General features: G+C 28.5%; 1 protein-coding gene across 1 annotated transcript in view; it reads right to left on the bottom strand.

Annotated features, from left to right (window-relative positions):
* Positions 1-7262: 7262 nt before the first annotated feature.
* Positions 7263-27698, bottom strand: part of LOC119603644 (probable serine/threonine-protein kinase DDB_G0278901) — a gene marked incomplete at its 3' end in the record, with an annotated part of 56985 nt that continues 36549 nt past the window's right edge. Inside the window, exon 2 of the mRNA XM_037955751.1 lies at positions 7263-9498. Within this exon, the coding sequence (XP_037811679.1) occupies positions 7263-8514 (1252 nt within the window). The remainder of the gene's footprint in view (positions 9499-27698) is intronic.

Raw genomic sequence — 27698 nt, 5'->3', positions numbered from 1 at the left:
AAGTGCCAAAAAAAACCTCATGTTACCATTTAAACCAAAACCATTTTTAAAAGCTGACACTGTATGATATTAGTTGGGTTTCCTTGCCAGAGTGGCTTAATTGTGCTGGTTCGTATGGCTCGTATGATTTGGCTGTGAAAAGTTGCAGGTTTGTTCGGTTGTTATATGTTGCTCCCAATAAAATAAATTTTATAAATTTGTTATTCCTTTATTTCATTTATATTGTAGACCAGATGGAGTATGTGTTTGTTGGCTCCTAGTTGTATTATTTGTGTTTTGGGTAACACACCATTGTGGCTTGTCACCTTCATTTGTGACACTCTTCCTGCGCACTCTTGCAGTTTATACCTCACTTACCCCTGCTCCTTGATAAACAAACATAAATTTATTTCTTGTACATCTACATTTGAAATTGCTCCATATTCCGCACAACATTCATAAACAATACCAAATTTTTGGTACTAAAAGTATTTTTTTCTTTGCTTCACGTTTTTGGCAAATAATTTATTTTGTTGTAGCATGAAAAAAAAAACGAAATGTTTGTGCTTGGTTTGTTTTGTAAAATTATTTTGGAAAATGTTTTATTGCTTTCGCCAGCATCGGTAGTTGACAAGAGTCGGAAAAAATATAATTATTTAAGGACAAATTTCATAAAAATCTCGTTAAAAATAGAGATTGCAGAATACGAAAGGATAACACATAGGAGTTTTCGGTTTCAAACTATTTTTACGTTTTAAACATTGAAAGAAAATTTTTCTCAATTACAATAAAACCAAAATTTTCCATAGAAAACGTATCTCGATTTTAATAAGACAAAATTTTCTATACAAATTTTAATCAATGGAAATGTAAAATTTTCCAGAAATGTCTTCTATAGGAAATGTATCTCATGGAGAGCAAAATTTTCTATAGAAAATGTGTCTCAATGAGAACAAAATTTTCTATAAAAAATGTGTTTCATTGAGAGCACCATTTGCTATAGATAACGTATCTCAATGAGAGCACAATTTTCTATAGAAAATGTGTCACAATCAGAGCAAAATTTTCAGAGCAAATTTTCTATAGAAAATGTGTCTCAATCAGAGCAACATTTTCTATGGAAAATGTGTCTCAATGAGAGCAAAATTTTCTATAGAAAATGTGTCTGAATGAGAGCACAATTTTCTATATAAAATGTGTCTCAATGAGAGCAAAAATTTCTATAAAAAATTAGTCTTAATGAGAGCAAAATTTTCTTTAGAAAATGTATCTCAATGAGAGGAAATTTTCTATAGAAAATGTGTTTCAATAAGAGCAAAATTTTCTATAGAAAATGTGTCTCCATGAGAGCAAAATTTTCTATAGAAAATGTGTCTCAATGAGTACAAAATTTTCTATAGAAAATGCGTTTCAATGAGCGCACCATTTGCTATAGAAAATGTGTCTCAATCAAAGCTAAATTTTCTATAGAAAATGTGTCTGAATGAGAGCAAAATTTTCTATAGAAAATGTGTCTCAATCAAATTTTCTATAGAAAATGCGTTTCAATGAGCGCACCATTTGCTATAGAAAATGTGTCTCAATCAAAGCTAAATTTTCTATAGAAAATGTGTCTGAATGAGAGCAAAATTTTCTATAGAAAATGTGTCTCAATCAAAGCTAAATTTTCTATAAAAAATGTGTCTGAATGAGAGCAAAATTTTCTATAGAAAATGTGTCTCAATGAGAGCAAAATTTTCTATACAAAATGTGTCTCAATGAGAGCAAAATTTTCTATAGAAAATATGTCTCAAGTGAGGGCAAAATTTTCTATAGAAAATGTGTCTCAATGAGAGCAAAATTTTCTATAGAAAATGTGTTTCAATGAGAGCAAAATTTTCTATAGAAAATGTGTTTCAATGAGAGCAAGATTTTTTTATAGAAAATATGTTTCAATAAAAGCAAAATATTCTATAGAAAATGTATTACAATGAGAGAAAAATTTTCTATAGAAAATGTGTCACAATGAGAACAAAATTCGGCTCAATGAGAGTAACATTTTTAATAAAAAATTCGTCCCATTGAGAACAAAATTTTCTATAGAAAATTCAAATTTATGAGAAAATCAATAGAAAATTTTCTATAACCAAAAAAAAATCAATAAAATTGTTTTCCTCCTAAACCTACTCATTCATATGAATGAATTTAAAACGTTTATATTAAATTATTTTAATAGACAACATTAGGTCTTTATATCTAGTGGTAAAATAATCACACGACAAGTGTCACAGGTCCCTGGTGAAAATTTTTTGGTCACATTTCAACAAATTCTTGAAAAAAAACATATAGAATTTCTACCCTTAAATATATAATACAATTAGTTAAAACCTTAAGTCTTTAACTAATTGTTTTAAGGGTAAATTGTATATGAAATGAAAATGTCTCCCTGCGTTATATAAAACCCCATACAAGTGTTTGTATGCGAGAAATAATTTATAGTTGTTTAGAGATTTTATTAATTGGAAAAACTGTTACAGATTTTTATTAATATGCTTAGAAAGGAAATAAGTATTGGAAGGGGAAGGGGGAAAAGAAAGAAAAAAAAAAACAACTAAACAAGAACATAATGAAAATGACCACTAAAGTAATGAGACAGAAAAAGTAGTATAAACAAAAGAACCCAAAAATAACTCAGACAAAGTTTTATTTTTCTAAGTATTTGCTAATGTTTGTTTTAGTTATAAGACGTGATCATAGATATTAACATATACATACACTTACATACTTGCATATTTATATATTGTATATTGTTGTTGTTTTTCTCTTTGTGGTGGGGGAGGAGGTTTGTTTGTTGTGCCGGAACCACAAAACTTTGATTACTTTTTAGATTAGGACTTTCAACATACTGCTACTTACTAAAGTTATTGCCTCAGCTACTGTTACTTGGTTTGAGAGAAAATTTATGCTCTTATGTGAACAATTTTATTGCGAAACATATTAGGGAATGTTGCCTTACGATTAGATTTAAAGGGTAGTCACATATTGGTTAAGAAATTTTTATTTTAAACAATAATTTGGTATCTCTCTAACTATTAAAGATATAGTAACGAAATTTTGGTTAAAGCGGAAAAAAGTGTTAATTTTTAACTAATTATGTGATAATCGCGTTCTTCCACGAATATTCATTATCCGATTGGATTACAACCAGTCCCCAGTTAATTTTAAATATACGCATTAAATATTTTTCGGATCATATAAAATTTGTGTAGTGTCCCGAAGAACTTTTTATAAGAAAACCAGAAGGTATTTTTAAAAAACTTTATGATCCTGCGTAGCCTCCCACATCTAAAAATCCCCAAAAAATATTGGCAAAATTAAAAACTAAAATTTAAACCTTTTGTAAATTTTTTCAAGAAGTAGTTATATTTAAATTTCGGCTCATTCAGATCTTAAGTGGACTTTTGGCGAATTAAAAATAAAATATGTGATACTCAATGTGACCAACTTTGAGACGCTGCCCATTAGTCCCTATTTCGACTGTGATCATCTACAACTGTTCAGCTCAAACATTTCGTTACTATATCTCTAATAGTTCCAAAGATATCCAACTATTTCCAAAAATAAAATTTTCTAAACCACTGTCAATCGACTAGTCCATAGAATATTTTATAGACCAGTCCAATGACTAGTGCTACTCTAGAAATTTAAAATTTATAGCAAATTAAAATTTTATAATTCGAAAAACGATTAGAAACTTCTTCAAATTTCGCTTCAAACAAGTTTTTTAACTTCGCCAACCTTCCCCATTTAAATGTGCATTGTTAGCAACATGTTGCGTGTAAAATATGCATAAATTGTTGTTTTTGTTTCTGCTGTTGTTGTATAAGAAGTAATAATAACAATACTTAACATGTTCACATTTACACCAAAAAAACAAAAGCAAAAAAGTAAAAGTTGGAAAAATGAACAACTTTTCTCTTTAAGTATTAGAATATTAACACAATTTTTGCTGTTACTTGCCACTTTGGAAAATTGCGAAAAGCAGCTAGATGGCGAGGGAGGAGTGAGGTTGGTGTGTAAGCAAATGGTGTTGACATTTGCCAACAATTAACAACATGAAACACACAAATGTAATGAATTGAAAGTAATAACAACAATAATACTTTTGCAAAGCAAACAAATACTGGAAGAAACAAAAAAAAAGACTCATAATATAATCTATGCGGATTATATAAATGAATGAAAGAAAGACTTGCTGAAAAATTTAACACATAAAACAAAAAACTTTGAACATTTAGTAGATACTTTATACTCTATAAAAACGGATTTCTGACATTTTATCCCTCTGTGTGTGTGTATATAATGATTATTCCTTTACAAAGGACATTTGTTTAATACACACCCATATACTACATACGACTGCTTACTGGCACACACATTTAACTACTTCTATAGTAATGCGTTTGAAATATTATTTTGAACATCTGTGTCTATAAGTCTGTTAGAGTATTCATGTTTCAAAATTGTTCCTTTTTTCTCAACTGGTTTTATGTATTAGCATCATTTGTTGGTTAAATTGTTATTTGTATTTCTCTCATTTTCTCTCCAGCTTATCCTAACATCTTGTGCCAGTATTTCTTCTGGATAGTTGTTTCTCCTCCCACAGCTTGCGTGTCTTTTAGTATATGGTTTTTGTGGTATAAAAGCATAAAATGTTTGAATTTTGGGGGATTTTTTGTAAAATGGCCATATTATCACTTAAATGAATTTATATTTTTTATAATCATGATATTAATCTATCAACATTTAGATTTTATGGTAGTGGTTTCTTTTAAAAAAATGTAAAAGGAAAAGATTTTAGTTTTAAAAGTTTGTGTGGCAATAAAGAAAGTTATAAAAGAAATTCTAAAGTCTTTTGAAAGATAATTGTTTGGTTTTTAAGGATAAACGATGATGAATGAATATACTATATATAAGATGAATGATTATTTAAATTTTATTGGATTTCCCTTTTTTAAATTAAGGGATGTTAATGACATGATAGAACTTTGAAATATTGCGACTTTAGTGGAAAGTAATTAACTGATAGATTTTGAAATTGAAATGCTTTCCAAACATGCTCTAGGTTTGTATTTAAGCTTCCAACTTAATCGTAACAATTTGTCTTTGAAAGAAAAAGTATCTGGTATGATCAGTTGTATGTTGAGAAATTCATTGACATACATATCAGTGCACAAAGCGACCCAAACAAATTGATGTACTTTCAATAATTTCCGGTATGATTTGAGATAAAAATAGGATTGTTTTACAAATGTAAAGATTGAATTAATCTCAAAATGGTCTTGTTTTGAGTTCGAATCGTACTTGATTTCAGAACATTTCAGCAACAAATTTTAAATTACTAATTAATCCGGTAGGTTAGTAATTAGTGATCTAGTCTGGTACACCGGAGGTGGTGTGTTCGATTCCCACCTGAGTCACTGGTTAGGGAGTGCACAACAGGCCCGATAGAGGCCTAGTTGTGTTTCTTCTGATTTGATGTATATACATCCTCATTTAAAACTAACTAACTAACTAACTAACTAACTACTACTAACTAACTACTAACTAACTAACTAACTAACTAACTAACTAACTACTAACTAACTAACTAACTAACTAACTAACTAACTAACTAACTAACTAACTAACTAACTAACTAACTAACCTAACTAACTAACTAACTACTAACTAACTACTAACTAACTACTAACTAACTAACTAACTAACTAACTACTAACTAACTAACTAACTAACTAACTACTACTAACTACTAACTAACTAACTACTACTAACTAACTAACTACTAACTAACTAACTAACTACTACTAACTAACTAACTAACTATTAACTAACTAACTAACTAAATAACTACTAACTACTAACTAACTAACTAACTAACTAACTACTAACTAACTAACTAACTAACTACTAACTAACTAACTAACTAACTAACTAACTACTAACTAACTACTACTAACTAACTAACTACTACTAACTAACTACTAACTACTACTAACTACTAACTAACTAACTAACTAACTAACTAACTAACTAACTACTAACTACTAACTACTAACTAACTAACTACTAACTAACTAACTACTAACTAACTAACTACTAACTAACTAACTAACTAACTACTAACTAACTACTAACTAACTAACTAACTAACTAACTAACTAACTAACTAACTAACTAACTAACTAACTAACTAACTAACTAACTAACTAACTAACTAACTAACTAACTAACTAACTAACTAACTTATACATACACAATTGCATTAAAAAACTCCCCAGCAGTTCGATCGGACAGTCCCGAACTCCCTATTTAACCTACTAGTCCCGAACTCCCTATTTAACCTACCTAGGGTTACACCTAGCCACCAACTGTCCAGGTGACTAGCTATTTTAATACGTGCTTTTCCTACGAGGAAGTCAATCGTCACCACATAGGTTACGAAGAGGCACACAAGTGCTTGTCCCCTCTCTCGCTTACAAAGGGGACTCTAAAGTGACGATTATCTTCACAAAGAGTACATCCGTGACGAAAGACGAATTTGATCCAACCAGGTGGTTAGATGTTAGTGGAAATCACTGTCTTTTTCGGATGCATTGACTTTCTGTCGAACTGCAGGGTCAAGCTATTCAAAGCTCAACTACTTATTCATAACTAAATAAGACATATGTATATGTTAGGAAGTGAATGAACGTATTTTTTAATTAAATAAGAAATGAGATTGAAGTACAAAATTTTATAACTATTTTAAAGTTGGGTCTAATCAAATCTTTTGTTAAATTATTTATTAAAATTCATGTCGTATGCAGCTAGAACATTTAATTTTTGTAATTTATACAAAATAAAATCCACCAAAGTTGTCTGCCAAATGTTTGGCTATACAAACAACAAACAGTCTTTTACCACAAAATACTCCATCTGCCATTAAAAGCGCTTAAATTGGCATTTTTTTATTTCTCTAAACCAAAAACCAAATCAAACCGTTTTAACTAACTAATTCAAATAAAGGTCTTGGCAATTACGTTGTATACTTTTTTTGGTAGTTGGCCAACAAACCAACGAAACATAACGGCCTACAACCCTCCAACTAACCAACCCTTAAAGGTCTCCAAAAAGGCACAAAACCACTTAAATGCAAAACATTTAATGAAATAAAATACGACAGCAATTATTAAAACTAATTTGCATAAACAAAACAAAAACAGAAATGGTGAAAAAGGGATATAAACTATTAACTAACTCACCTGGTTGACAACCGCACTCTTGGAAATTACCGCCAGCACCTGCACTGCCTAAACGTTCATGCGAACCACTCGAACCATTGCCGCCGCCACCTAGACCCGTCTGACGACGATGCTGTTGTCGACGACTCAATTGTAATTGGGAAACATCACGTCTAAGACGATGTAATTCACCCACTTGCCGTGTTAATAAACGAACAGCTTGTGTAACATCTTTGGCATCTCTCAAATGTAAAATATTTAAATTACCTCCAGCACTCAGTGCTCGAGAGGTATAATCCATATCAGTAGTATCCATTTCATCATCATCGTCATCCACCTCATCGTCCTCTTCTTCATTATTATTGTTGTTGTTGTTGCTGTAGCTTCTGCTGTATGTGTCTGCCTGTCGTAGTTGCTCTTGAGTTTGTGTCAGTGTATGGCTAACATGTTGCAATTGTTGTTGTTGCATTTGTAATTGCATCTCCAGATCCATTAGACGTTCATCGAATTCCCTTAAATGTCGTAATGTGCGCTCCGTATGCGTTTGTCGTACATTACAGTACAAGGAGAAGCCCAAGGATGTGACGCACATGATGTAGAAAAATAAATTTAATAATGATATTGAAGTTTTTGTTGTTGCTGATTTGTTGGATGAGGATGTAGAGGGACATGTTGCTGATGTAAAGAATGAAGAGCTGGTTAAAGATTTTATATGGAATGAAGGAGGTTGTTTTGTTGTGGATGTTGTCGCTATTGTTGAGGAAGATTTGCTGTTTATAACTACAGGACATTTTTTATATGTTTCAGCAGTAAGCTGCTGTTGATGATGTTGTTGCTGCTGAAGGTTTTCTGTGTTTTTATTTGAGGGACTTTTATTTGTATGATTAAGTCCATCAAGGCGACTAGTTTGTTGCTGTTGTTGTGTTGCTGCTACTGAAAGTAGAGCTGCTGTTCCAGCTTTTGTTGTTTGCTGTGTAGTTGACATTTGTAGCTGTTTGTTATTCGTTGTTGTTGTAGGTGTTGGCAACATTTTTGTGGAATCTTTCAAGGACTTTTCATTGTTAAAATTTTCTTGATATGTTTGTAATTTGTTACTATTGCTACAACTACTACTGTGATACTGTTCTTGTTGTTGTTGTTGCTGATGATGTGCTTTTACTGTTGTTGCTGCTGGGGCTGTTGGTTTGTGAGATGAGTCCTGTGCCAGCATATTGTTTGCTAAAGTCCTTGCGGTTGATGAGGGTGTCTCAGCACCCTTGTCTATTCTTCTCATTACTCTTTGTTGTCACTTGTCTCAAAATCACCAAAAAATGGTTGCAGTTCCTCTTAACCACACTTTCCTCTATTTGCAACTATTATTTTTGTTCTTTTATTTTTTCTATTTCAATGATTTTGAGTTGTAGTTTTTTGTGTGAGTTTTTTTTCTTCTAAGCTGCTGCTGTTATGAGGTAATTGTTTTTTATCCTGTTGTGACAATATAATGTCCTTTTTGTTGTCAAATCATGTAAAAGTGAACTAAATGTAAACTATCTCCAACTCTAGACTCCTTAAGGGCATCACATAAAAGATGAACGTTGAACAACACTACGAAAACTCAGTAAACAAACCCAACAAAAGAAAAACTAATAGAATATAATGGAACACTATAAAGCAGATTCCTGTTTTGGTAATGAAGTTGACAGGAAAGTCCTTTTTTGCAGTTGTTGTTCTTTTTTTAAACAAAAAATAATTTCTAACAAATATTTTCCTTTATATTTAACAAAAACATTTTATCATGGTTTCGCTTTTATTTCAGCACAATTTCTTAAATAAATAAGACAGGAAATATTAAACAAACACTGTCGCAAAAGGAATGGCGTAAATTCTGAGTAACCCAAAAGAAAAAAAATGACAAAAAGAATCCTTACGCAAAGTCCTTGTGCAACTGCTGGTGGGAATTTATTTTGTTATACTTTTACTTATTTAAAATATTTTTTTATACTTTAATCTCAGTTGTTTTTTGTAGCACCATGTATGTGTTATTTGTCACCATGTATTTGTCTGTTTTTTGTAATTTTTTTTAACTCTTGTTATGTTACTTTTTTATTACAATTGTTGTCATCTTGTTGGTATTTATTTTATTTTTTTAACATGTTTTTTTTTTTGTTTGTTGTTCCTTTCCTGTTGCCTTTTGTTTCTGTTTAATTTAAGACCTGTTCAAGTGTCATCCTTTTGTATTTACTTTTTTTTGCTCCGGTTACCAAGAAACGAATTTAATCTGCAGGAATAAAAAAAGAGAATGAAAACATTTTTTAGAACATTATAATCACAAAAAAATTTTAAATTACAAGCAAAAGTCTGAAGATTTTCTTTTGCTTGATTAAACTTTAAGATATGAGCCAGTTTTAAGGTTTTAAGTTATTGCAAAAGAAAGTTTAGAATTTCAAAAAATGCTTTAAAAAAGTTGTTGACATTTAACAATTCCCATCAATCTTTAAGCTTATATGTGCACAAAATAATAACAAAATTCTTAAAGTTAACTCAAGTGATATTTGATTTTAGCTTTAAGTGATTTAATTCTTGGAATATGGTCTTTTTTCAGTTTCCATAAAGATCACTCCTACCTTTTTTAATATTCAGCTCTTTCATTGAATTTATGACAAAGTCATATATAGTATGAACAGTAATCTCAAACATTTAAAGGGAAAGCTTTTCATTGAAAACAATGTTTATACATTTTTCAGGATTTTTCCAATGTAAGATTTCCACAACTTCATTGTCCACTATAATTCGTTGCAAACCTAAATTCACTAAATCAGAAGATTATTTTTTTAAGATAGTCAGCTCTGTCATTGTGTTTATGACAAAGTAAAACATAGTATGAACAGTAATCTCAGACATTTAAAGAGAAAGCTTTCTAGTTCAGTTCTAGTTCAGTTCTAGTTCAGTTCTAGTTCAGTTCTAGTTCAGTTCTAGTTCAGTTCTAGTTCAGTTCTAGTTCAGTTCTAGTTCAGTTCTAGTTCAGTTCTAGTTCAGTTCTAGTTCAGTTCTAGTTCAGTTCTAGTTCAGTTCTAGTTCAGTTCTAGTTCAGTTCTAGTTCAGTTCTAGTTCAGTTCTAGTTCAGTTCTAGTTCAGTTCTAGTTCAGTTCTAGTTCAGTTCTAGTTCAGTTCTAGTTCAGTTCTAGTTCAGTTCTAGTTCAGTTCTAGTTCAGTTCTAGTTCAGTTCTAGTTCAGTTCTAGTTCAGTTCTAGTTCAGTTCTAGTTCAGTTCTAGTTCAGTTCTAGTTCAGTTCTAGTTCAGTTCTAGTTCAGTTCTAGTTCAGTTCTAGTTCAGTTCTAGTTCAGTTCTAGTTCAGTTCTAGTTCAGTTCAGTTCAGTTCTAGTTCAGTTCTAGTTCAGTTCTAGTTCAGTTCTAGTTCAGTTCTAGTTCAGTTCTAGTTCAGTTCTAGTTCAGTTCTAGTTCAGTTCTAGTTCAGTTCTAGTTCAGTTCTAGTTCAGTTCTAGTTCAGTTCTAGTTCAGTTCTAGTTCAGTTCTAGTTCAGTTCTAGTTCAGTTCTAGTTCAGTTCTAGTTCAGTTCTAGTTCAGTTCTAGTTCAGTTCTAGTTCAGTTCTAGTTCAGTTCTAGTTCAGTTCTAGTTCAGTTCTAGTTCAGTTCTAGTTCAGTTCTAGTTCAGTTCTAGTTCAGTTCTAGTTCAGTTCTAGTTCAGTTCTAGTTCAGTTCTAGTTCAGTTCTAGTTCAGTTCTAGTTCAGTTCTAGTTCAGTTCTAGTTCAGTTCTAGTTCAGTTCTAGTTCAGTTCTAGTTCAGTTCTAGTTCAGTTCTAGTTCAGTTCTAGTTCAGTTCTAGTTCAGTTCTAGTTCAGTTCAGTTCTAGTTCAGTTCTAGTTCAGTTCTAGTTCAGTTCTAGTTCAGTTCTAGTTCAGTTCTAGTTCAGTTCTAGTTCAGTTCTAGTTCAGTTCTAGTTCAGTTCTAGTTCAGTTCTAGTTCAGTTCTAGTTCAGTTCTAGTTCAGTTCTAGTTCAGTTCTAGTTCAGTTCTAGTTCAGTTCTAGTTCAGTTCTAGTTCAGTTCTAGTTCAGTTCTAGTTCAGTTCTAGTTCAGTTCTAGTTCAGTTCTAGTTCAGTTCTAGTTCAGTTCTAGTTCAGTTCTAGTTCAGTTCTAGTTCAGTTCTAGTTCAGTTCTAGTTCAGTTCTAGTTCAGTTCTAGTTCAGTTCTAGTTCAGTTCTAGTTCAGTTCTAGTTCAGTTCTAGTTCAGTTCTAGTTCAGTTCTAGTTCAGTTCTAGTTCAGTTCTAGTTCAGTTCTAGTTCAGTTCTAGTTCAGTTCTAGTTCAGTTCTAGTTCAGTTCTAGTTCAGTTATAGTTCTGTTCGATTCTCAAAATAAAAGGGAGTATTTGGACATATTTGTCAAAAATCTGGGTCTTATCACAAAAAGAGCTGTATATCCACATTTGACACCGTATTATGCCATTTGAATAATGGAGTTGTCGTCAACATGTCCATAAAGTTACTTTGATGATTTCCCTTAATATTTGTATCTTTTAGAGTTTTACTTTGACTGCCTGTATCTCAAACGCGCTAATCAGAAAAGGCATCACAAGTTCTTGAGAAAATTGAGGCTCAATCCTTGTTATTATAGCCCTTTTAAAATTTACCTTCACAATTCCTCTTTGCAACCTCTCAAAGTCCATAATTAGCATTATAAAATCACAGAATTAAGTTTCAAAATACTGATTCCTCCCCTACTTTTAATGTTTCCAGTGGCCCCTTGGTTTGGGCAGCTCTGTTAGATAAAAAAAAAATTTTCGCTCCATTTCTTTATCAATCCCTGCTTTGATTATTCCCCATAGATAATAATATTTCTTGTTTGGTTCTCCACTACTACAAGGATATCTAACTGTGTATGTATACACTTACTAACTCTCTTACAAACTGAGTACATATGTAACTATGTATGTTCTTGAATATATCAAGGGAAAATTACTTAATATTATATTTTTTTTTACATCTACTCCTTTGTAGGAATTTCAATTTCACCAAAAACTACACACAAACTTACAAGCAAACACATACTAAACTTCTAATTCTAGACAACCCTTGCATTTGTTATTTGCCAAAAGCAATAACCTTTTCATGTAGTATTTTATTTTCTACTTTTTTTGTACTTTGCTCGGTTCTTTGTATTTATTCTTGGCAATTTCCGGAATTTTAGCACGCACTATGGTTAGTTTTTTCATTTCCTTAAATTTACAAAACTAACAAATTGTTTGCAGCACCAAAGCAGCACGAATAGTAAAAAAACTGAAAGTGTATATAAACTTGAAAATAAAAGGCAGATGTAAAACTAAAAAGTAAAAAAAAAGCTTAGACATACATTCACTCATTCACTTCCACATTTCAAATAGTTTTCTGAGGCGGAGGTGTTGTTTAATAAACTTAAAGAGAAATGAAATAAAAAAAAAAACAACTTAAAAAAAGTAGGAATTACAATTAACTAACATTTTACACCCACACTTTCCTCTGGCAGACATTTAAAGTTCCCCTAAAGTCAGCTCATGTTCATACACACATTCTCGCACTCTTTTACATGTTCATGTGAAAACTAGTACTTTAGAAGGAAGGTATCCCTAAGGTAATAATTAGTTTTTAATAGAGTTGCTACAGAAGTAGTATGTATGTGTGCAACTACATATAGGGGAAGTGAATTCGTTGTTTGAAATATTAATTTCTTTAAGGCATATTTTTGGTGTTTGATCTTAAATGTAAATAATGAACTGGGAGAGTATTTATTTGGAACAATAATTGGTATCCCCTTAAGAAACGAATAACATTTTACGAAAATTTTAAAAGAAATTATTTGCTAATAGTCCTAGACATTATAGATTCAAGGATTTTAATATTGAATCTAATTTAAAGTAGTCTAAATATCCACACGTCTAGTTTACATTAGAGTTAGAGTCGCTAACTATTTTCGCATCCCTATATTCAACTAATCCAGATATACTTAGCAAAAATTTTCAGTGAAAAGTATGATTTGAAAAGCAAAAAAAAAGTTAATTCGCTGATTTACCACGCTCTCTTACAAATAACTACTTAAATAAGTACTTACAAGTATCGAGTACTTACACAAGAAAACTATTTTCTTTCTGTTTGTGTAATAAAAACAGATGCTAATGATCGATCAAATAAAATATGCAAATAAATAAACTACTTATGTATCTGAATATACGTAAGTCATTACAATAGTACTTAAAAGTAATGCAGACGGTATATAGTAGTCATTGAAAAGTAAGTGTTTGTTTGAGTTGAAGTCATTATCGAATTTGTTACAGCACAATTCATTCAGACAGCCATTTCAGAAACTGAATGTTTGACAAGCATTACCGAAACAACTATTCTGTCTGTGGAAAAGTTTGGTGGCTATAGACAAGCTCTATTAGACAGCAGTTGCAGTTATTAAAGCGGTCAATGGAAATATCTTAGAGTATTTTTAGGGGTTAACCTAATGAGACCTTCGAATATGTTCTTCTGCACTAGTTGTTGAAATATATATTACGGGGAGGTTTGAAATTTGAAATCCACGTCAAGAAATTTCTATGTTACTAAATCCTTATTGATTTATTAGTTTAACTACTTGTTACTAATCAATTTTGCTTTAATTTCAATAAATTTCGGATTTTCGTCTTTAGTTGGAGATTGAATAAAATGTTAAAACAATTCCTATTAACATATTTCACAATTTATAAATAACTACCTATTTTAAAATGGAAATAATTTGCAAAATTATGGCCAATAGTCACAATATACATTATAACTGCTTTAATTTTCATTATATAAGATTTCTCTCCCTAACATTCCTTTTGAAAATATCCTGATAATGTACATACAACAAGTACTTTTCTTAACTTTCTATACTATTATGTAGAAGTGTTAGTTAAAAAGTCTATGTCTAAATATGTGTTGGTATTTCACACACATTCACCTATTCTAGATATTCTTAAGTTGAGTCCTTTTGGAGTATTGTTGTGTTTTGTTTAAAAAATTCTTATCTTTGTGTTTTTTTTTTTGTTTATGTGTATGTGTTAAATAAATAAAATTCTATACAATTTTCTTACTAAGATTTTTTGCCCGATAGATATGAGATTTTAGAAATTGTTTATATAAAAAAATTTAAGAGAGAAGTGAAGAATTTTCTTTAGTTTACAGCGGTACATTTTGGAAACCAATATTTAGCAAATCTAGGAAGTCTATGTTAGTCCACTTAAAACCAACTTTACTGGTATGAAAAACACCAATATAGGAATCAATATAAGTCAATACTTAAGGTCAAACCGCTTGTCAAAATAAATGTACTAACTTAAATGTAAATACAGGATATTATAATACAATCTACATTGTTGTATAGTTTAACTTAATACTTGTTAACTGTTTTGTCCTTTTGCTCTCTTTATCTCTCTCTTTGTATATTTTTCTATCTCTAATGCTTTTTATGTTTATTTTTTATTATACTAGAGTAAAACGAAATCGGACATGCGAGAGATAAATGGAAAAATGTACTTTCCAAATTGGAAAATTGTACTTTTTTATACCCTAAACCACTATAGTGGTTTTTGTAACACCCAAAAATATTGGTCCTACACCCAGCTTAAAGTATACACCACTTCGGATCAGAATCACTTCCTGAGTCGATTTAGCTATCCGTCTGTCTGTCCGTCTGAGTTTCCATGCAAACTTTGTTCGCACGCTACAGGTCGCAATTTTCAAAATAATTATGAGTATGTGCTAAATGAAATTTAGCACATTCTCTTCTTTTGACCCAAGGACGAAGCCTTTTGAAAATGGTTAAAATAGATCCATTGTTTCGCATTGCCTCTAAACATCCGTACCCCACCGAATAGTGGTATTGAGTTCATAAATATGTTAATTGTTCTTGTATCACTCCAAAAATCTGCAAAACTTCGTTTTATAGAAGTCTTAATGATACTGCTGATTAATGATCGGCCATCACTTGACCCTATCCTCCATATAAAGTCCCCTTCAGAAAATGATTTGATGGTCAAAATATTGATGAATTAACGTAAAAATTCTTACTTGTTCAAGTTTAAAATTTTCTGTTCGTTAAAAGTTATTTTAAGTAGCTACCCAGCAAAAACTTAATAATGACAATTGTAATGACTTATAATTAACATACTATTCAATGCTACTACTACTTCCTGATTACATAGAAGTAGTTTAATAACTTCTTATTAATAATATGTTATATAAGTACTTTCTAATTCATTGGTGGTCTTCTTCGTAAAGCTTTGGAAGCGGTATACGCTTTTTTATACAATTTACAATTAACTAATTTTTATAATTACTTGTAAGCGACTGTGGCTAGTACTTGTTAGGATAATGATTAAAAAAGCTTTTGTAAGTTTTTGGCATTTTAACCCATTACTTGGCAATGAAAGCTTTTGCTGTGTAAATGTTTATAAATAAGTCTGATCTACAGTTTTTTGTCATTCTAAAAGCAGTAGGCCAATTTTGGTAAGCAGAACCGGTGCCTAAATAGATCCTTTATTGGTTTGTGTTTTAAGAACCAAAATCTATCTCTCATAAGAATCAGTCCATAATTGACCCTACGCCACATTTAATCCTCTCTTCGTTTCAATTATTCGTTTCGTAATTTCTTTGGATTTTTGTTCTAAAATCATTTTTCATTTATCTGGGTCCTCTATGTGAATCAAAAAGGTTTCTATTTTTGGTTCTTCGGATTTAATAGTTGCGATCGTGGATAGTCTAATAGGAACTGTTCTGTTCCTACTAATTCCCCCTTAGAAAAGTACAAATGTACCCAACATTACAACATCCCTACTATGTACGATTTTTTTCACTCTCTTCTTTATGTGTTGTTGCTAGACGTCGAGACTTGTAAACTTTACGAGACTTGACTAGACAAGATGATATTCAGGAAAATGAGCTACTATTCCTTGTATATTATTAGATGCAAGTGTATGTTGCTGCAACGGTGATATATTCTTATTTAAGTATACATATAGATAGTAGTTAGTAGCAGAAATGCTATACTATATGTTTGTATATAGCCAAGTGTCTGTATGATTTACAACTTAAAGCAAGATTTTTTTTCTAACATAAAGAAGACACCAGACAACAACAGCTTTCGAGCAGAACGCGCTGCAGTAAAAAACTAAGAAGGATTTCTCTAGTGTAAAGCATGATTTTGATTAAATGAATTTCGTAATTTTTTCCTTAGTTGTTGATGTGTTTTTTTTTTTTGGTAAGTACTCTTGGGTTATTACATTGTTTTAGTTCAGGGATTCTTTAGTTTTAAGTTTTTTTTTACATTTTTTATGCAGTTTTTGGCAATCGTTTTTGTAACTTGTCTTGGTGTGCCAAGTAGAAGTTTTTCTTAATTTACAAATTGGTTTAACTTAAATTTTAAGTTTTACTTAATTTGTGAAATGAGTTAAGAATATTAGGTTTTTTACTGTTCTGGTTGTTCTCGGTATTTTTTTTTTTTTTTTTTTTTTGTTTTTAAGTGCACCATCACTTTAGCATATCAATTATTTTGTGCATGTTTAATTTACGTATTAGCAAAAACTTGTAAATGCGTTCAAGCGTTATTCCAGACGTTGCAAAAGGAACTACTTATGTACTTGTGTGTGGCATTAAAAATATTTTAGAATGAAAGCTAAAGTTGTATGGGGAGTTTTTTTTAGTTGATTGATTGGTGGTAATGAAGTTGTGATAGAAAGATTATAAGAATAGCAATTGATTTTTCTAAGAACTAGATTGATTTAAGTAATTAATTGTGGAATTTTTTTTAAGAAAATATTGTTTAAAGATAAAGATTTATATCAAGAAATAATTTATCAAACATTTTGTATAAAAAGAGAATTTTTCAAAAATAATTTTCTATAAAAAGAAAATTTATCAAAAATTTTCTATAAAAAGAAAATTTAACGTAAATTTTATATAAAAAAAAATTCATCGAAAATTTTCTATAAAAAGAAAATTATTGAAAATTTCCTATAAAAAAAAATTATCAAAAATTTCTTATTAAAAGGAAATTTCTCGGCATTTTTAAAAAACGAAAATTTAACCAAAATTTTCTTTAAAAAGAAAATCTATAAAAAATTTCCTATAAGAAAATTCATCGACAATTTTCTCTAAAAAGAAAAAAATATATATATGGACAATTTTCTATTAAAAGAAAATTTACCAAAATTTCCCCATAAAAGAAAAATTAATGGAAAAATTCCTATAAAAGAAAATGTATAAAAAATTTTCCTATTAAAGGGAAATCTCTTAGCATTTTCTAACAAAACGAAAATTTAACCAAAATTCTCTTTAAAAAGAAAATCTATAGAAAATTTCCTTTAAAAGAAAATTCATTGACAATTTTCTCTAAAATGAAAATTCTTCGACAATTTTCTATTAAACAAAAATTCAGCGACAATTTTCTATAAAAGGAAAATTTATCGACAATTTTCTATGAAATGAAAATTTATCGACAATTTTCTATAAAAAGAAAATTTATCGACAATTTTCTATAAAAAGAAACTTTATCGACAATTTTCTATAAAAGAAAATTTTTCCAAAATCTTCTATTAAAAGAAAATTGATCGAAATTTTTCTATAAAAAAAAATTATCGACAATTTTCTATTAAAATTTATCGACAATTTTCTATAAAAAGAAAATTTATCGAATATTTTCTATAAAAAGAAAATTTATCGACGATTTTCTATAAAAAGAAAATTTATCGACAATTTTTTATGAAAAGAAAATTTTTCGAAAATCTTCTATTAAAAGAAAATTGATCGAAAATCTTCTATAAAAAGAAAATTGATCGAAATTTTTCTATAAAAAAAATTTATCGACAATTTTCTATTAAAATAAAATTTATCTACAATTTTCTATAAAAAGATAATTTATCTACAATTTTCTATAAAAAGAAAATTGATCGAAAATTTTTTATAAAAAGAAAATTAATCGAAAATTTTCTTTCTATAAAAAGAAAATTTATGGAAAAATTTATTAAAAATTTTATATAAAAAGAAATTATAAATATTTTATATAAAAAGAAATTATAGGAAAAATTTCTATAAAAAAGTTTAAGAAAAATTTCTATTGAAAGAAAATTTATCAAACATTTTCCATAAAATAAAGAACTTTTCTTCAAACATTATGTCACACCTAGTAAGTACAATGAGATATTTTTGTTAACACATTTCCCAAAAAAGAAATTGTCATAAAAAATGTGAACAAACCTCCCCGAAAAATCGTAAGAAAATTGTAAAGAATAACAATCTGAAAACAACATGTTGTCTACAAAGTACAAAATCAAAAGACATTTACAGTGTTATTTCTTAATAACAAACAATGTATAAAACTGAATCAAAAATATTACTAACAAACATCATTTTTTGTAACATATATTCTTATAAACGACAAACAACAAAAGTTTTGTGCTTTTTTATCTAAATTGTTTTTCTTTTTTTTAAGAGAAAAACTACTCGTACTAGCAATAACATCAATCGAATACAATATGAAGTAAAGAAATCTTAAAAAAAAGTAGATTTTTTTCTTTAAAAGAAAAACAAATAGAAAAGAAAATCTAAACAAAAATACAATGTTAGTAGTTATCACAGCTTTACTTTTACTCATGTATAAAGGTATGTAAAGTTGTTTGTATATTTAAGGTTGGCAATTTTGTTCAGTTGTGTGGAAAGAATAAATTTAGCAAATAAATAACTACCAATAATCCTTTGCAATATACAGACATACATATTTACAATATTCTATTTTATATAGAAACATAGACCCCTTCTTTAGCTGGCAAACACTTTTTTTATATAAAGCAGATAAGTTTGATTTCTTTCTTTATATTGAATACATACACACACACACATGTAAACACTATATAACAAAAGTTATCAACCACACAGTCAGATTTCTTATTTTTTCCCTCAATTGATTTTGTTACGACAACAAGTGTACGAACTAAAGTCTTTTTTATATCTGTTTTTGTTGTTCTTATTTTAACTTAATATTCTTATTGTTGTTGTGTTATTTGATATCCTCTTTATTTAAATCTATCCTTATCCCACCATACACTCACTACCTATGTGTTGATATACAATACAATTCATTCATACAATCTTTTATTCATTTATCGTTTTGCAAACAACAGCAACAACACCAGTCAAATGATTCAAAGTTTAACCCGACCAATGCCAACAACAACAACAAATAATGACGACCACACATTGATAACGCCCCTAAGATAAAGAATACCGCCTGGCTTGCCTGTCTTCCAACCAACCAGCCACATTCAATTTCATCCATGTTCATCATACTTTTTACCACAAAATACTAAAACCAGACACTGATATTTCCAATTTAATAAACAGTTAAGATAGAAAATATGGCATCAATTGGAATACTTAGTCAAAAAAAAATTTTTGTATTTAATTCATATGAGAGGTGCCAAGCCCCCCATTGAAAGTCCGCCCGTTATTTTCTAAATCTGCACATGAATGTCAAAGTTCTTATGTAAAATTCTAGCTCTAATAATTTCTTAGATATACGAATTTTTAATTCATATGGGAGCTTCAAGATCCCCAGATAAAAGTCCACCCTTTTGTTCCGCTGCTAGTCCGCCTACTTTTTGTCCTAAATAATCATATTGACACTAAAGTGGCTCCGACAAAATTTGAGGACTCTTAATGTTATATTATCTCAGACGTACAGATTTAATATTTTCTTAGTATGGGCATGGTTCCTCGCCCACTAAAAAATAAAAAGTAGTCTATAACTTCTTCTAGACATACAGGAATAAACTGTGAAAATTTCAAAAAAATCGGTTCAGCCGTTTAGTAGTCTATAAACTTTAAACATGCAAACATTCGATCAAACACACAATTTTTATCAAACAATTTTCTATATAAAGAAAACTGATAGCAAGTTTTCTATGAAGAAAAAATTGATCACAATATTTCTATAAATAACATATTGATCGCAAGTTTTAAATAAATATATGATCACAGATTTTTAAGAACTAAAAAATTGATCATAAATTTTCTATAAATATAAAATTGATCTCGAATTTTCTATAAATATTAAGAAAATATATCTTAATTTTCAAAGTGATCTTTTTTCAAATTTGGTTTGATCTCAAATTTGATAGCGAATTTTCAAAGCGGTCATTTCTTTCAAAATTTTATCTAATAAAAATAAAAATTACCACGTTTGTTAACATTTAGATAACGGATGTGTATAAAATTTAGATTTCGACAACGAATTGTTATAATGCGACATAGTGTTGTCGTACGTATGTATATATATACTTTGACAACGGATGTTGTTGAAAAATTATAAACTCTTTGGTGTCAATTTGGTACCAGGCGTGTATATTTCTCTCTGTGTAATAATCAGATTTGGTTTGATCTCAAATTTTTAGAAATATTGCAGATTGATTGCAATATTTCTAAAAATGACATATGATCAGAAATGTTTAAGAACTTAAGAAAATTGATCATAAATTGTCTATAAATATAAAGTTGATCGCAAATTTTCAAAGCGATTATTTTTTTTTGAAAATTAGTTTTTAAAATGGAGATTTTAACAAAGATTTTCTAGGTTTTTCTACAGAAATGAACTTGGTTGAGAATTTTCTATTAAGAGCAAATTGATAGCAATACATATTTATATAAATGACATATTGATCGCAAATTTTAAATAGATATGTGATCAGAAGTTTTAACGAATTAGAAAATTGATCATAAATTGTCTATAAATATAAAGTTGATCGCGAATTTTCTATAAATATTACAAAAAATGTAGAATTTTTAAAAACAAAAAAATTTAACTCACTTGTTTATATAAAAAGAAATTGATCGCAATATTTCTATAAATAAAAAAATCTTCACATATTTTAAATAAATAGCAAATTATTCACAAAATTAACTATAAAACCAGAGCTGATCGTGAATTTTTTATAAAGAAAAAAATTTCTGCAAATTTTTCCTCAAATAAAAAAATGACAGTAAATTTTCTTTTAATAGAAATTTCATAACAAATTTATTATAAAGTGAAAATCGATTCCAAATTTTCTACCATTAAAATGAAAAATCGATCTCAAGTCTTCATAAAATGGAAATTTTAACAAAGATTTTCTTGAAATATAGAACATTATATCTAAAATTTCATATTCTTATACATACCGCTAGAAATTTACTCTTTATTGTTAAAATTCACTTTGAGAAACATTTTAAAACCACAAAAAAACACAGACCTTAAAACTTCTTAACCTAAAACACACATGGATCCGAAAAGAGCAAAATAAGCAAAGGAACACAAACATGTGATAAAACCATACAAGAAGTCAAATTGATTTGCATTTTACTTAAAACGTAAACCTAACCTACCGACCAACAACAACAGCAACAAAAAAACGTAAAACATTGTTGAAAGTAACATGCAGATAGAAGATAATCATGACAAAGACGGTTTTTTGTAATTTGGTTTGTATTGGTACTTTCTTTATCCACCAGTGATATGTCTGGTAAGCAGGCTGGATTGTCTGAAGACTTGTCAATGGATGCAGCAAATGTTGCAGGCAAAAAAGAAAAAATTAAAATTAAAGGCAACGTTTGTAAGATAATAACGATTAGATTGACTTATTGCCAAAACATAAACATACATATGTATATGTACATATAAATCTTATAAAATAAGAAAAAATCTTCCATATAAAAGGAACTCCTGTTTGTTGTCTGCCACATTTTTTTTTTACTTTTCTTTTTTTCTTCTTTACATCTTGTCACACTGACTGTCAGCAATAATTCAAAATATTTTGGCAGCAATATTTCATTCATCAAATTCACCAATAAAAAGCAATAAAATAATCTTTAACAGACAGTGGTTGTAAGTAATAATGTCAAAACTTGAGGGTTTATTTCTTAAATAAACATAAAATTTATCTTTAATTTCTTTGAAATGCATTTTCAAATTTAAGTAAAATTTTGCTTAAAATCAGGTCCTATTGATTTTTTTTTAACTCAAACACCCAAATTCCCTTGAAACACTTAGTAAGTGTAACAGTCCTTTTGACACACATATTTAAATACTTTATAATGGAATTTCTCATGTTTTGCCATACAGACCTTTCGATTATGGCATGTTGAATATTTGAGTGAGTGTGTTTTACCCTTAACTCTCTAAGTATTTGGTTTTGTGTCTGGCTGCCTGCCATACCGCCTTTTTTAACTATGGGCATTTCCATAATTACTTAAGTAAATATTATGATTGTTTTTTAAGGCTGTCTGGCTAAGTAAGTGGCTTTATTTATAAAATTTTTTCTAAAATTAATTTTAAGCATGAATGTTATAGAGTGACATGTAAATGTTATAACGAAATTCATTAAGAAATTATTTATTTTTAAATTTTCTGTAAAAAGTTTTCCTAAATTTTCTATAAAAAAGAGAATTTTTCGTAAAATCTTCTATAAAAAGGAAAAGAGAATTATCGAAAAATTTTCTACAAAAGAGAATTATCGAAAAATTTTCTACAAAAGAGAATTTTCGAAAAATGTTCTACAAAAGAGAATTTTCGAAACATGTTCTATAAAAAGAAAATGTTCGCAAAATTTTCTATAAAAAGAAAATGTTCGCAAAGAGAATTTTTGCAAAATTTTCTATAGAAAGAGAATTTTTGCAAAATTTTCTATAGAAAGAGAATTTTTGCAAAATTTTCTATAGAAAGAGAATTTTTGCAAAATTTTCTATAGAAAGAGAATTTTTGCAAAATTTTCTATAGAAAGAGAATTTTTGCAAAATTTTCTATAGAAAGAGAATTTTTGCAAAATTTTCTAGAAAGAGAATTTTTGCAAAATTTTCTATAGAAAGAGAATTTTTGCAAAATTTTCTATAGAAAGAGAATTTTTGCAAAATTTTCTATAGAAAGATAATTTTTGCAAAATTTTCTATAGAAAGATAATTTTTGCAAAATTTTCTATAGAAAGAGAATTTTTGCAAAATTTTCTATAGAAAGAGAATTTTTGCAAAATTTTCTATAGAAAGAGAATTTTTGCAAAATTTTCTATAGAAAGAGAATTTTTGCAAAATTTTCTATAGAAAGAGAATTTTTGCAAAATTTTCTATAGAAAGAGAATTTTTGCAAAATTTTCTATAGAAAGATAATTTTTGCAAAATTTTCTATAGAAAGATAATTTTTGCAAAATTTTCTATAGAAAGATAATTTTTGCAAAATTTTCTATAGAAAGAGAATTTTTGCAAAATTTTCTATAGAAAGAGAATTTTTGCAAAATTTTCTATAGAAAGAGAATTTTTGCAAAATTTTCTATAGAAAGAGAATTTTTGCAAAATTTTCTATAGAAAGAGAATTTTTGCAAAATTTTCTATAGAAAGAGAATTTTTGCAAAATTTTCTATAGAAAGAGAATTTTTGCAAAATTTTCTATAGAAAGAGAATTTTTGCAAAATTTTCTATAGAAAGAGAATTTTTGCAAAATTTTCTATAGAAAGAGAATTTTTGCAAAATTTTCTATAGAAAGAGAATTTTTGCAAAATTTTCTATAGAAAGAGAATTTTTGCAAAATTTTCTATAGAAAGAGAATTTTTGCAAAATTTTCTATAGAAAGAGAATTTTTGCAAAATTTTCTATAGAAAGAGAATTTTTGCAAAATTTTCTATAGAAAGAGAATTTTTGCAAAATTTTCTATAGAAAGAGAATTTTTGCAAAATTTTCTATAGAAAGAGAATTTTTGCAAAATTTTCTATAGAAAGAGAATTTTTGCAAAATTTTCTAGAAAGAGAATTTTTGCAAAATTTAAAGAGTAATTTTCTATACAATAAGAAATATTTTCAGAGAATTTTCTATAAGAAAGAAATTTTTCCGAAAACTTTCTATAAAAAAGAGAAATTTTCCGAAAACTTTCTATAAAAATGAGAATTTTTTTGAAAAGTTTCTATAAAAACGAGAAATTTTCCGACAACTTTCTATAAAAAAGAGAAAAAATTCCAAAAATGTTCTATAGAAAAGAGAGAGTTTTCTGTAAAAAGAGAAATTTTCTATAAAAAAGAGAAATTTTGTAAAAAAGAGAAATTTTGTAAAAATATAAATTTTCTGAAAATTTTCTATAAAAAGAGAAATTTTCCGAAAATTTTCTATAAGAAAGTAAAATTTTCTGAAAATTTTCTATAAAAAAGAGAAATTTGCTAAAAATGTTCTATAAAAAAGAGAAATTTGCTAAAAATTTTCTATAAAAAAGAGAAATTTGCTGAAAATTTTCTATAAAAAAGAGAAATTTTCTAAAAATTTTCTATAAAAAAAGAGAAATTTTCTGAAAATTTTCTATAAAAAAGAGAAATTTTCTGAAAATTTTCTGTAAAAACTAGAAATTTTCTATAAAAAAGAGAAATTTTCTGAAAATTTTCTAGAAAAAAGAGAAATTTTCCGAAAATTTTCTAGAAAAAAGAGAAATTTTTGGTAAAATGAAAAATTATCCAAAAACGTTATATAAAAAGATCAATTCTTTAAAAACTTTCTATTAAAAAAAAATTTATAAGAAAAGAAATTTTCTGAAATTTATCACAAAAATAGGAAATTTCCGAAATTTTTCTATAAAAAGAGAAATTTTCCTAATATTTTCCATAAAAAGAGAAAATTTCCGAATAGTTTCTAAAAAGAAAAAATTTCCAAAAATTTTTCTAGAAAAAGAGATAGTTTCATTATTAAGAGAAATTTTGAAATTTTTTTTAACTTTTTAAAAAAATTTCTATAAAAAGAGATTTATTCGCAAAATTTTCTTTAAGAGAAAAAATTAAAAAAATTCTATATAAACAATATTTCTAATTTTTCTACAAAAGAAAGAAAAGAGAAAAGATTTCTTTACAAATAAAATGGATGTTAAAAAATTTATCGTAAAACCGTAAGACTTGTAATTTTTAAATAAAAAAACTTAAACAGATCCTTTCTAGAAAATTTACGAAAACTTTCTTTAAGGAAATTAAATTTACTATTTCAAAATAAATAAATCTAAACAGCAGCTGTCCTATGAGGCAAATAAGTGTTGGTATTGGTAGATGGCTTAAAAATTAAACTCATAAAAAGGATCAGTAAATCCAAAAGGTTTAACACCTTAACTTAATTACTTTGGCCCCGGCCAAGTGCAGCATACAAACTCTTTTACTCGCACAATTGATGTTGTCGCCTTAACTAAATCACCACCAACCATGCCAACACATTGTAACACTACAGTTTTGTAAATGTAAGCACACACACACACAAGTTAATGTTTTAATAATGAAAACGCAGCCGCGTAATTGTGATTTGGTGGTGCTGCTGAGTCATATAACCGTATGTTTATAAATGTATGTATTTGTGTGTACGTGTTTTTAGAATTTATAGTGCAAATACTATTTCTGTTCCTTCGAATTATACCTTGACTCGCCTGACTCTCTGACTGCGTTGCCTGTAGATTTTTGTATGTGGCATATAAATGTTAATCTATGGCGTCATTCGAAATGAGTTTAATGTGTATGAGTAGTGGTAACTTTAAAATAAAAGATTGCAGTTAAAAATTAATTGCTTTTACACAAAAGCGTAGAAAGGAAAAAATAAAAAAATAACTAAAAATGCAGAATTGTAGTTTTAATTTCGGTAGAGTTTCTTTTATAGTTTTTTTTTTTTTTTTGTTAGAAAATTGCACAAACGTTAGCTGAAACTAAATGAAGCCAAATGGCAGTTTAAAAAAGTCCTTATAATGCGCGCTTTACCACAAATCATGCGACAGAAGACATAAGAAAAGAAAATATACTGAGGGATTTTTTTCTTGTAAGACAGACAGACATACAAGACACGAGGTAAAGCACGTTGTGATATACAAATGACTTAAGTGACTCATAAAATGGGAAAAAATATAGTTGCACTGAAAAACTAGAGTTGCAATTTTTTATAAAGTTTATCCTCTACGTTAATCCTCTAGTTTAAAAAAATATGCTTTTAAAAGCATTTTTGAGGAGAACAAGTTTTTCATGTTATTATATTGTTTAAAAAATACTCATTAAAAAAATTATTTGTGCAAATGTTTGCTTTAATAGATTTTGTCTGTGAAAGCTTTAAATTGTTAAAATTGGTTTAAAAAAGCTTTTTGTTTGTGCAGAAACGTAAAAGTGTTTGCTTTGATAGATTTCGTCTGTGAAAGTTTTTTATTAAAAAAAGCTTTTTGTAAAAATTGATTTAAAAAACCTTATTTTTTGTGCAGAAACGTTTCTTGCAAAAAAAAGCTTTCTGGGTAAAAGCTATTTTATGGAAAAGCTTTCTCTTTCACAAGTTTTTTAGAAAATATTTAGTAGACCCTTTTTGTGAAAATGATTTTTATAAAAATGCTTCTAATTGTTGTTGAAATAGCTTTTAGTAAAAAGCTTTTGAGAAATGGACTTTTATAAAAAGCTTTAAAAAAGAACCAGAATATATGTATTTTGTCCTTATCTATTATGAATTTACAACCAACAAATCCCTAAAATATTCTTTGGTTTCTTCCGGTGCATTTAACAGCCAACGACGCAGTAGTTTCAAATTAGTACTACATGTTAAAGAAACATATTAAAACAGGAAAAGAAAAACAGAAAACTTCTATAAGATTTTAAATTGTCTGACTTCGTTTGTTTGAATGGGTGACTGACTGGCTGGCTGGTTGAAAGGCTGCCTGGCTTTTCTTGCCACCATGGCAGCTTTTGATTTGACTTGAGAGTATGGCGTTTTATTCACTTACTCTACATATAAATGGCATTTTGTCAGGTATTAGTGTCGCCTGTTATAATGTCACATACTACTCTGCTGGTAACGACTGAGCCTGTGGTACTCAAAGGGAAATAAGAAGTAACTAAAGAGTGCAATAACTAAAGTAAAACTGTTGGAAAACGAGCGTATGTGTATGTATTTTAATACATATGCAAAAAGGAAGTAAGACAAGAAGCAGCAGCAAGAGCACAGGAACATAAAAATTCAACATAACCACAAAGCAATTACTGGAATACAAACAAGTTTTACAAAACGGGTAAAAAAAATTAAAACAACCAAGTACTTGTACTCATTCGGGCACTCAATGTGGTAAAAGTTTACAATATATTTTTTCCGACATACATATTCATATTAACCTAAAGTTAACAAAAGACATACATACATGTTACACACAAAAACAGTTTAAATAGGTCTTTTTTACCATAAAACCAAAAGAAAAGGTGAAAAGCAAAAAACAAAACAAAATGTATAAAAGTGTATGTGTATGTTATAGTGGTTGACGTTCTGGTAGATGATGGTTGCATGTAAATTATGGTGCAACAGGATTAAAAAAAACACAAACACAACAAGTCGCTTAAACTACCAGCAGAACAACAATAAGCGACAAATGAGCAAATTACTTAAATGCTTAAACAAGAACAACAGCATCAACAAC

This window comes from Lucilia sericata, unplaced genomic scaffold (assembly GCF_015586225.1).
Source record: "Lucilia sericata isolate MDLA Ls3-8-SP2 unplaced genomic scaffold, ASM1558622v1 Contig000323F_arrow, whole genome shotgun sequence".
NCBI classification, from domain to species: domain Eukaryota; kingdom Metazoa; phylum Arthropoda; class Insecta; order Diptera; family Calliphoridae; genus Lucilia; species Lucilia sericata.
Note: the sequence above shows the minus strand (reverse complement) of the source record. Positions and strands in the feature narration are given on the sequence as shown.